The sequence below is a fragment of the Carcharhinus amblyrhynchos genome, chromosome 22 (genome assembly GCF_965287045.1).
Source record: "Carcharhinus amblyrhynchos chromosome 22, sCarAmb.v2.hapA, whole genome shotgun sequence".
NCBI lineage: Eukaryota > Metazoa > Chordata > Chondrichthyes > Carcharhiniformes > Carcharhinidae > Carcharhinus > Carcharhinus amblyrhynchos.
Window position 1 is genome coordinate 909,118 of NC_137345.1, and position 12,221 is coordinate 921,338.

The 12,221-nt window shown below is 45.5% G+C and overlaps 1 protein-coding gene across 3 annotated transcripts in view; it reads left to right on the plus strand.

Annotated features, from left to right (window-relative positions):
- Window positions 1-12,221, plus strand: part of foxp4 (forkhead box P4) — a 339,940-nt gene that overhangs the window by 240,636 nt on the left and 87,083 nt on the right. For all 3 annotated transcript variants that reach the window (XM_080210242.1, XM_080210241.1, XM_080210243.1), the window contains exons 4-5: window positions 7,601-7,723; window positions 10,569-10,679. In XM_080210242.1, coding sequence (XP_080066368.1) covers window positions 7,601-7,723; window positions 10,569-10,679 — 234 coding nt within the window. The remainder of the gene's footprint in view (window positions 1-7,600; window positions 7,724-10,568; window positions 10,680-12,221) is intronic.

Genomic DNA, 12,221 nt, shown 5'->3' on the forward strand with positions numbered 1-12,221 from the left:
TCTGCCTCAAAATCACACCTGGTTTGTGGAGACATTCAGAGATCATTCTCCAGCACAGCCTCTCTGCTGTAACAATCAATCCAATTCGTTATTCACCCCGGGGAACACAGCTTTCCGGTTTAGTAACCATGGAGGTGTGGATATCACCATGCCACAGGCAGACATTGCAAAGGAATGCTGCAATTCACAACTTCCAGGCAGCAGAAGATGAGCTAGATGCTGTATAAGAAGCTATCTGTCTGTCACAGAGTGAGGCCTCAGCTTGGACTCATTCACTAATGTAAAGGAGCTATTACTGTGGACCAGACACAGGAATGGAGAAGGACTGTGTTCGAGCTACTGAACACACCAATTTGAAGATCTGTAGTGAGCCATGGACCCAGTTGTCACTAAGTAACGGCTTCTGATATCCATCTTTGTCACTGTCAGGCTTCCCAAGATAAGGCTGCCCTTTGACACCCCAATCCTAACCAGGTTTAACCTGCTTCCCCCCTCTGTCCCCATCCACTTTCCCACCCCCTTTGTTCCAACCACTTCCCTGCCCTCTGTCCCTCACTGCACTGGAATAGCCCCAGTGTTAAAGTGTGGGTGGCAGCATGGTGTTCACCTGGGCAGGTTTGAGAGCTGAAGCCAGTCTGTCTCTCTTTGTCCACACACACACTTTCCATCCAGGCTCGCTGGGCGGTGACAAGGAGCAGAACAGACTCTGTGGCTTCAAACAAATCAGCTACTGTTTACGTTCATTTTGATTTGAAAGTCCATCGAATTTTTGAATTAATTAACTCAAATTGCATTAACAATGTTTACTAATTGGAAAATGTCAGATGTGTCCGAACCTGTTCCTCACTCTGCTCAATGATACCTGTCTCACAATAGAGAGAATTTCCAGAGGAGATCACCTCTCTTTTACCCCCAAGTTTTCCAGAGGGTCTCAATATTCTCCTGCAGCCTTGCACTGTCTGCTAGAGATGGGTTTTTAAAAGTATTTTCTTTGGCTACATTTTGTGTTTGTTAAGAGGCAGAAACCTTACCGCTGGCAAATGGAAAAGTTCAGGAGGATTTTGAAGGAGGAAAAAATAGAATCACTGATTGAATCCACGCTGTCCATTGATGAGAGTTAAATCTGATGGGACCTTAACCCTGGAATCTCCCAATTCCCACCTGGTTAAAGTGCAGCAAGGTCCAGTTTCAGGGAGGGAATCGCCGGATGGAGGAAGAACAGGCTCTTCGCTCTCGATTGATGGAAAAGGAACATATTTGAAAGGAACAATCTGATTAGCAACACGCAGAGTGTTTGGAGTGATGAGGGAACAGTCTGGAGTACAGTCCCCCACACACAGTCCCCCGCACACAGTCCCCCGCACACACTGTCCCACACACACACTGTCCCACACACACAGTCCCTCACACACAATCCTCCACACACAATCCTCCACACACAGTCCCACACACATCTTCCCTAATTTGGCCTCGTCTCCCAGTCGTGGTTTCAATATTGAACAGAAGGAGGGATCAGTAATGTGGCCTTTCTGGCACATTAACGATTCAGTATCAAACAGGAGTTCCAATCCATCCCAGAGGAAAGCCTCCACTTGTTTCTGACTCTGAGGATCTTCCATGAAGTGGATTTGATCCAAGTATAATCCCGTTCCAGGTGTACCCTGGTTCGCAACTAAAACTGGGTAAAAGCAAATTACTGCGGATGCTGGAATCTGAAACCCAAAGGGAAAATGCTGGAAAACCTCAGCAGGCCTGGCAGCATCTGTAAGGAGAGAAAAGGGCTGACATTTTGAATCCAGGTAATCCTCGTCAGCTCTTTTCTCTCCTGACAGATGCTGTCAGATCTGCTGAGATTTTCCAGCATTTTCTGTTTTGATTTCACAAGTAAAACTATCTGACTCTAAGCCAATTGGAATGAAACTGGTAATTCCACTTATTTATATAAAGACATCTCATTTCTGATTAGAAATGTCAGTATGGTGGAGTTTGAAGCAGCTGTTAAGTGTCTGATCCATGTTAAAATTAAATCTCTGGGTCTGCTCTACGCTGACATTGAAATAAGGAGGATCGGCCATCAGAATTGAGAGAGTTTAAGAGCCTCCTCCACATCTCCATCAGTCCCGTCTGGGGAGGTCTATTTCAGTTCATCAGATTGGCCAGAATCTTAGCAACCCGCCTGCCATGGGGAAAGCACAGAGGGCGAGAGGTCGAGCATGGGAACGTCTGTTGACCTTGGGTGGGATTTTACAGTTTTGGGATGAGCGAGGTCATAAAATCCCACCCAGAGAGACTAGACTGACCAAGGTGCCAACCTTAGGATAAAACTGGAAATCAGTTCTGTCGGCTGCTTTAGAAGGATGTTAAAGATCCCATGGTAGGATTAGAGGGTAAACAGGAGGTTCTGGTGTCAACATTCCTTCAATCAAACCAATAGTAAACCGATTTTCAAATCATTCACCTATCGCTGTTTGTCAGATCTTTGTTGTGTAGAGAATAGCTGCTGCATTTGACAAAATTGCAGTCAACGTACTTGAAATAAGGTGTTGTAAAAATGCAATACCATCTCCTTTTTCCTAAATAACATAAGCCTAAACCCAGAGGTCAGTGAAAGGCCAATACCCTCGGATAGACTCTTTTGCCCATTTATTTCACTGACCTCTTCTGATCCTGGAATCACAGGAACAGGTGCCAAATCTCGTTTGAATCACTTCCAGGTTTGAGCTTTATTTGGATTCTTTAACTCTGTCGCCCAACACAATTATTCACAAAAGGAAAACCGATATTCAAAAACAGAGAATTTGTACAAAGCCAGCATCTTCTCAACTCAGTGTACCTAAATGTAGCCAGTGTCAATTCTGCTGTCGCACCCACACAAGTATACAGAGCAAGATCCCACAAATGGCCTACTGGGTAAGTGGCCATTAAGTTGTTTGAGGCAGTGCAGGTTGAGGAGAATATCCCTGCTTTTCTTTAAATTATGCCATTGGACCTTTTACGTGCATCTGAGAGAGGAAACAAGGCTTTAATCTGACGTCTCGGAACGAGTCCTGTGCAGGAATAACACACTCACACACGAAGAACAGTCACTTGGGTGAGATGGACAGCTCACAACCAGCAATCCATTCTGCAATATCAATGACCCTAAAAACTGCCTCTAATGCTGTGTTTTGCACAGGAAGTGATGTCAGGTGCTATTAGTGGGTCACAGCTGTGAAGATTTAATTAGTAGGATTGCTACACTTAATTGAAAACCAATTAGAAGATGATGGATTTTGATTAGCAATTTAAATTTTTTTAATATATAATTTGTATTAACCAGTTTCGGGCAGATGCAGAGAGTGCTGAGTGTGTCAGAGGCATTGTGAAATTACATTTTAATATAACTTGCACTGAACCATTGGCTGTTATATCTGACACTCCATCTGTTAAAAGGGACAAAGTACATTGAACCCAAGCTCCGAGGATAGTTCACTGTGTCTCCCTGCCAGCCTGATAAACAAGTAATATGGAACAACATTTACATTAGCGAAGAGATTAACAAGGTTATCCCTCAATCCCTCGGACTATATCCTCAATCCAGAAATATAACTAAAGCTGTTTTTTTAGAATAGGATATGAGTTTAATTTAGTTTCAGGAAGGCAATTCCCAATGTTGACCCGCTGATCGGGGAATTGGCCCATTTTCCCTCACATCCATTCCCACTGCACGCTCAAATATCCTGGATGCCGAACAAGTTACTTCACAACTAAAATCTCAGTTACACAGTGTAGAAGTTCTCCCTGTTTCTCATCTTCACAGAAGAGGAAGGCCATTCTCCCCATCGTCATTCACCTGTCCAGACTGACATTGTGGCGTTTCTTTAAATTCTAATCAAAAAAAGCCAATTCAAATTAATTCCAACCACAACCCCACATGGACAGGATGAGGCATTGCAGCCCTCCTGGGATTGGTCGAACCTCCACCTTAACCAATTGGCTGAGGTGGCTTTGAAAAAACCCATTAGGTAAAGCTTTGGTTTAACCACATTGGCTACTTGAAGCCTCAGTTTAACCTCATTGGTTACGCTGAGCCTCGGTTTAACCTCATTGGCTACCCTGGCCCTTTACTCAACCACTGTGGTTGCTCCCATTGAAACTTCCAGATTCTGCATCCACAGATTCCGAGCTTTCCCTCCTACACTTCTCCGGGAAAGTAAGTGTTGGCCTTGAAGCAAGGAAAAGTTTCCTGATATCATTCCGAGGTTTACGTTTCACTGGTCTGAACTTGTTCTCCTTTGTTCTATACTCTGTGTTTAATTTAATGTCCCTGGATCTTATACTGGAGATGCGATTTGAGCAGATAATTGTTAGATTATAACACCTTTCGACTCGTAGAATATGGTTGGTTTGATATAGTTCCACATTGCTTTTGTCTTTGACAATCGCTCTCCTGAATTGGTTGGTTAGGGATGAATCTATTTTCTAATTCATTCTAGGGATGTGGGCATCGTTGGCTAGGTCAGCGTTCACTGCCCATTTCTTATTGCCCTGGTGGTGAGCTGCCTTCTTGAACCCACGGCAATCCCTGAAGTGTAGGTACACCCACAGTGCTGTTATAGAGGGAGTTCCAGGATTTTGACCCAGCAACAGTGAAGGAATGGCTGACATATTTCCAAATCAGGATAGTGAGTGGTTTGGAGGGCAATTCTCCAGCTGGTGGTGTTCCCAGGTATCTGATGCTCTTGTCCTTTTAGATGGTAATGGGTTTGGAAGATGCTGCCTAAGGAGCCTTAGTGAATTGTTGCAGTGCATCTTGTAGATGGTACACATGGCTGTCACTGTCAGTGGAGGAAGTGAATGATTGTGGAAGGGATGCCAGTCAAGCGGGGCTGCTTTCTCCTGGATGGTTTCAAGCTTCTTGAGTGTTGTTGGAGCTGCGGCCGTCCAGGTGAGTGGGGAATATTCCACCACTTCCTGACTTGTGCCTTGTGGACAGGCTCTGGGGAGTCAGAAGGTGAGCTACTTGCTGCAGGCTTCCAGCCTCTGACTTGTTCTTGTAGCCAAAGTGTTTATATGGCTGGGTCCAGTTTAGTTTCTGGTCAATGGTAACTCCCAGGATGTTGATAGTGGGGGATTCAGGGATGGAAATGTCATTGAATGTGAAATGGTGATGGTTAGATGCTCTCTTGTTGGAGATGGTCATTGCCTGGCAGTTGTGTGGCGTGAATGTTACTTGCCATTTGTCAGCCCAAGCCTGGATATGGTCCGGATCTTGTTGCTTTTGAACATGGACTGCTTCAGTATCTGAGGAGTCGCGAATGGTGCTGAACATTGTGCAATCATCAGCAAACATTCCTACTTCTGACCTTGTGATGGAGGGAAGGTCATTGATGAAGCAGCTGAAGATGGTTGGATCCTGAGGAACTCCTGCAGTGATGTCCTGGAGTTACTGCCCACCATTCACGTGGCAAAGTCCATTTCAACTTCATCCTTCAGCAAGTTGAAGCTGTCCATGCAGAATGTGTACATTTACTTTTCTCTCCTGAATGTAGCACTTTGCATTTGACAGTATTGTAGAACAAAGAAAATTCCAGCACAGGAACAGGCCCTTCGGCCCTCCAAGCCTGCACTGACCATGCTGCCCAACTGAACTAAAACCCCCTACCCTTCCGGGGACCGTATCTCTCTATTCCCATCCCATTCATGTATTTGTCAAAATGCCCCTTAAAAGTCACAAATTGAATTTAACTGTGCCATTATCTGGCTCAAATATATTTTATCCGACCCATTGTCGAATCCTGGAGTGATATCTCCTCCTCTGGGAGGCCTGTCCCAGTTTTGGTGCGTTTGTGAATGTGTTCACTTTATATTAATGTGGAGTTGCTGGCGATGAACTGGGGTGGGCACAGTAAGGAGTCTCACAACACCAGGTTAAAGCCCAACAGTACTCCAAAAGCTCGTGCTACCAAATAAACCTGTTGGACTTCAACCTAGTGTTGTGAGACTTTGTACTGTCACTTTACAATGAGTTTGTGAATCTAGGCTTCGATGTAAATTGGAAACAGCAGGGGTCCCATCAGCAAGCTTTGTGGAGCCCCGTTCACAATCCCCCCATTCCCTGCACCCCCACCATTTCCTTCCTCCCCCCACTACCCCCCCACCCCCCCCCCCCATCCCCACCCCCTGCCAGCCAGCACCACGTTGTGGCATTTCCTCCCCTAACCACACCCTGCTGTTTTTTGCCCTGCTGACACTTTCTGATTAATTCTCTAATACTGCCACAAATCCTGAGAGCTTTAAGTTTAGGATCTTTTTGATGTAAAACTATGTCCAAAACATTTTGGAAATCTGGCTACAGGACACTTCAACCAGAAACATGGGGTGTCAACTTCCTCAAGGAAATGGAGTTGGACAATAAGGATGCATCTTCCTGATTGAAACTGTTGCTTTCTCTGTCACTGTGGAAGAGATAAAACTCCAGTTTACTTTGGACAATCAGTTCAATTATTTTCACATTGTCTCTGTGGTCAAAGTTGAGGTGTCAGGCTAAACAACTGTTCCTTCAACTTCCCTTCATCACCTTATGCTGGACACCGTCTCCCGCTCACTCCTGTGCTGTTTACAGGGTTGGGAGGTCCAGCACAAAAAGAGGACAATCAGCTTGTTGTGCCTGTGTCACTCATTGAGAGAGCTGTGAAATCAGTCCCACTCCACTCACTCTTTCCCTGGAGCTCTGTACGCTTTTCCCATTCCCGTATTCACTCAATCCCCTGGAATCTGCTTCCACCAGCCTTGCAGCAACACAACAACACACAGAATTCTCCCCCTGCCTCATTTACCAAAGATTAATAAAGATTATTAAAGACCCCACACACCCTGGACATTCTCTCCTCCATCTTCTTCTGATCACTGGTCTGAACTTGTTCTCCTTTGTTCTATACTCTGTGTTTAATTTAATGTCCCTGGATCTTATACCGGAGATGCAATTTGAACAGATAATTGTTAGGTTATAACACCTTTCGACTCGTAGAATATGGTTGGTTTGATATAGTTCCACATTGTTTTTGTCTTTGAAAGACACAAAAGTCTGAGGTCCCGTACCGACAGACTCAAGAACAGCTTCTTCCCTGCTGCCGTCAGACTTTTGAATGGACCTACTTCGTATTAAGTTGATCTTTCTCTACACCCTCGCCATGACCGTAACACTATATTCCGCACTCTCTCCTTTCCTTCTCTATGAATGGTAAGTTTTGTCTATATAGTGCACAAGAAACAGTACTTTTCACTGTGTGTTAATACTTGTGACAATAATAAATCAAATCAAATCAAGATGTGCAGGTTAGGTTGATTAGCCAAGCTAAATTGACCCTAGTGTCGGGATTAACAGGGTAAATATTTGGAGTTGCGGGAATGAGACTTGGGTGGGATTGTGGTCAGTGCAGACGCGATGGGTCGAATGGCCTTCTTCTACACTGTGGAGATTGTATGATTCCACTAGCAGTGTGTGTGCTCTGACCCCAGTCCCAGAGAAATCAGTTCCTGATTCTGATCTACTTAATCAAGCATTTCCTGACTTTTGGAAAACTCCATTAAACGTGTCTGGTGTTTTGTCTGTTTGCAGGTGCCCGTGTCCGTAGCCATGATGAGTCCACAAGTGATCACCCCACAGCAGATGCAGCAGATTCTGTCTCCACCACAGCTGCAGGCGTTACTGCAGCAGCAGCAAGCTGTCATGTTGCAGCAGGTAAGCAGCAAGGGTGCGTTACACAGGAGAGAGCTCCAGGCGCCAGCTCAGTGTGACACACACCACATCATTGCTCAGTCTGCAGCTCCTCTTTTACCCTTTGGCATCCGGCTGCCCCAGAGCTCTCAGAGCCCACTAACTGATTCAGCAGAGAGCTCACATCTCAGCTGCCAGCGGAGATCCCTTCGCTGGGGCACAAATCACTGGGGCACTCGTTCCTCAATAGTGGGTTTAATCCCCAATGTAACTCCAACCAATCATCGATGATTGAAGTTCAGCAAGATCCATTCCTTTACCAGTCACAGAATCCGTACAGTGCAGAAGGAGGCCATTCAGCCCATTGAGTCTGTACAACCCTGGCCAATGAGCAGATTTAGTCTTGAGCTTACCACTGACCATATAAAACATAAAATAAAATATAACCTTCAGAAACAGACAACATTTCACCCCCTCTCCCCCCCACACCCTAACCCCCTGACACCACTCACCCCCCCTCAATGTCACCCTCCCCACCCACATCACCGCACCCCTGGCACAGAGTAGCTGAAAGCAGTTTCTTGTGTAGTAACCCAGGGTCATTCCAAATCACCCAGCAGATTCCATGTCACATAAACCAAGAGGCTACTGGGTGATCACCAGTCAGTGCAGTGTCACCTTCACATAGGTCTACTGTGGGAGAGAATCAGAGAATCCCTACAGCACAGAAGGAGGCCATTCGGCCCATCAAGAGAAGTGGAATTCAATGTGGGGGCGGTGGGGCAGTCAGAGTGTGTGTGTGTGTGTGTGTGTGTGTGTGTGTGTGTGTGTGTGTGTGTGTGTGTGTGTGTAGGGGATGGGGCAATGAGTGTGGCGGAGATGGAGCAGTGAGAGGCAGGAGACAGTCTCGGGTTGGGGCAGTCAGTCTGGGGGGGTGGGCAGTCAGTCTTGGATGGGGGGCAGTCAGTCTGGGAGATTGGGGTTGTCAGTCTGGGGGGGTGGGCAATCGGTCTTGGATGGGGAGTGGGGAGTGGGTGTGGAGGGAGACAGTCCTGTCTGAGTCTGTTCCAGGGGGAGCGATGAGTAGATTCTCTCCACACTGAGGATGTGAAATGTGTCTGGAGCCAAAAAACACAACTGAAAATTCCCAAAGGCACGAGGGAAGAACTGAGTGAAATAATGTCCTGACTGAAAGGGTTAAATGAGGGGCTAGGCTCCACAGAACAGATTTCTAACCACTTACGTTCGGGAATCGAGGGGGTAATCTAAATGATGTTTAAATTAAGCTGAGGAATTAATCGGGTCGATCGAGAGAAACTGCAGCAGAAATGTTAAATTTGAATCAGGGCAGTGAGGAGGGAGGTCAGAAAGGATCTCTTCACACAGAGTGAACTGGGAATCTACACTCTCTCCCAGAAAAAAACAGCCAAAACTGAGGCGACTCCATTAAAAAATTCAACACTGAGATTGATAGTTTTGTGGCTCGGTCAAGCGATGGAGTTAGGGTTAGGGTTAGGATTAGAATTAGGGGTTAGGGGTTCGGGTTTTTAGGGTTAGGGTCTGTGTTAGAATTAGGGGTTAGAACATAGAACATAGAACACTACAGCACAAACAGGCCCTTCAGCCCACAAGTTGTGCCGATCAAGCCTATACCTACCAAGCCATAGAACTATCTATAACCCCCAATCCCATTAGATCCCATATACTCATCCAGAAGTCTTTTAAAAGACCCCAGCGAGTTTGCCTCTACCACCACCGACGGCAGCCGATTCCATTCATTCACCACCCTCTGAGTGAAAAACTTACCCCTAACATCTCCTCTGTACTTGCTTCCCATCACCTTAAACCTGTGTCCTCTCGTAGCGACCATTTCAGCCCTGGGATTAGGGTTATTAGGGTCAGGGTTATTAGGGTTATTAGGGTTTAGGGTTTAGGGTTAGGGGTTAGTGGTTAGGGTTAGGGTTAGGGTTAGGGGTTAGTGGTTAGGGTTAGGGTTAGGGGTTAGTGGTTAGGGTTAGGGGTTAGTGGTTAGGGGCTCAGGTTTGCATGAAGCAAAGTAACAGCTCAGCCATTACCGAATGGAATAGTATGGCATCACTCCTCAGCCTTTTGGCTAAGATAAACAGTCGTATTGACATGCTGTACTCGGTTGAAAGTTGTTAGTTATATTTCAGTTTCATTTGCCGCATTTTTTAAAAGCGGCATCTCGGCCTTTTGGCTAACGTGCAAATGAGATCAAGCCTTGGAGGAGGAGCTATGCCTGTTCCAATCAGCTTGGATCTTGTAGATCAAGCCCAAGACAGGAGGTGAGATCCTGTCAGTTTGGATCGGGAATGTCCCAACTTACTGAGACTCTGAATTGGACTTGATTGGATTGAATTGGATTTTAAAAAAAGTATGGCAGGTTTGAGGGGCTGAATGAACCTCCTGTCCACCAAATGGGCTTCCAGCTCGCCACACAAAGGATGTGTCGGCAGAGGAGTGAATTCCAGTTGTGCTGACACACACGAGATGTGCTCGCTGTAATCATTCCTTTCACTTTAAATGAGCCACGCTTCTAAATTAATATATTTCTCGAATCTTTCTAAACATAGCAGTCATCCCAAGCAGCATTTTACAGGTTCCTCATCTACATGTCACCAGCACACAATGATCCCATAGACCCTGTGGGATAGCACTGACAGATAATTAACTTTCCACCGAGAATTTAATTGGTGTTGTCTAACGCAGAATAGCGGTGAAGTTTGTACCGTGCGCTGCTTATTGTTCTGATATTAATTTTCTGATTGCTTCATCTGTGGGGTTTTTTTCACTCTGATCCTTTGTATTTCCCGTCTCTATGTCTTTTCTCTCTTCCTTTTTTTCACAGCTTCAGGAGTATTACAAGAAGCAACAGGAACAATTGCACCTTCAGCTGCTCACTCAACAACAACAACAACAGCAACAGCAACAACAGCAGGCTATCAAACAATCTAAAGAGGTATGTTACTCTGGAGACACTGGGTGGAAATCTATTGTTTAAATAAAGCTGCCTCGCTTCCCTCACACTGAAAACACCACATCTTCCTTCATCAAGTACACCACCCTAATGACAGGAGACTAAGCAGCGAACGTTGGATGGCTGTTTGACTGCAGGAGCATCACAGTCCTGCTCCTAGTCAACATCCAGTTGCACATACATATACACACACATGTATGCAGTCACATGCGTACATACATACAGATATATACACACAGAAACACACACACACACACAAACATACACACAGTTTACAGTAAAAGGGTGTCTTTTCAATGTTTATTTATTAGTCACAAAGTAAGCCTTACATTAACACTGCAGTGAAGTTACTGTGAAATTCCTCCATTTGCCACAGTCTGGTGCCTATTCAGATCAATGCACCCTAACCAGCACATCTTTCAGACTGTGGGAGAAAACTGGAACATCCGGAGGAACCCACGGAGACACGGGGAGAACGTGCAAACTCCACACAGGAATCGAACCTGTGTCCCTGGTGCTATGAGACAGCAGTGCTAACCACTGTGCCACTGTGCCACCCCTAGGGCACAAAGGCCACCATTTTGTCTCATAAAGGTCTTACCAGCCAGAATTATCCCATTTAATCCCACATCCCAGCTCCTGGTCCATAGCCCTGTCAGTTACAGCACCTCCAATACATATCCAAATATTCTTAAATTGTGGCGAGTGTTTCTGGCAGCGAGTTCCAGATCCCCACCGTCCTCTGAAGAAAACATTATTCCTCAACTCCTCACTAATGATAAAATCATAGAATCCTTGCAGTACAGAAGGAGGTTTTCAGCCCATTGAGTCTCCACTGACTCCCTTTGTATTTTAACCTACACATCTTTGGACTGTGGGAGGAAACAGGAGCACCCTGAGGAGACCCATGCAGACATGGGGAGAACGTGCAAACTCCACACAGACAGTGATCCAAGCCGGGAATCGAACCCAGATCCTTGGCGCTGTGAGGCAGCAGCACGAGCTACTGTTCCACTGTGCCACCAGTGACTTTAAATCTGTAGCTCCTGGCTATTGAGCTTCCTGCGAATAGAAGTTTGTCCTTCCTGCTCACACCACCTGAGCCTTTCATACGCCTTGATTAAATCAGCCTCCACTTTCCAAAGGGAACAAACCCAGTTTATCCAACTAATGAAAGCAAAATATTGTGGATGGCAGAAAACTGAAAGGAAAATGCTGGAAAAACTCAGCAAATGTGGCAGTGTTATTTGTGATAGTGAGTTCCATGTTTTCACCCTCTCCAGAAAAAGAAATTTCTTCTGAATCCCCAATGAATTGATTAGCGACCTTCTTATATACCTTCTCAATTTGGTCTTTGCCACAAGTAGCAACCTGTGTCTGTACGGACTCCACCAAAACCTTCAGTACTTTAAAGTCAGACCTCAAGTTGCAGGGGGAAATCCAATCCAAGATCAATAACATTCTGTTTAAAGTAGATAAAGTTTGAAATTTAGAAGCTAAGAGAAGAAAGCTATAAGATTCCAC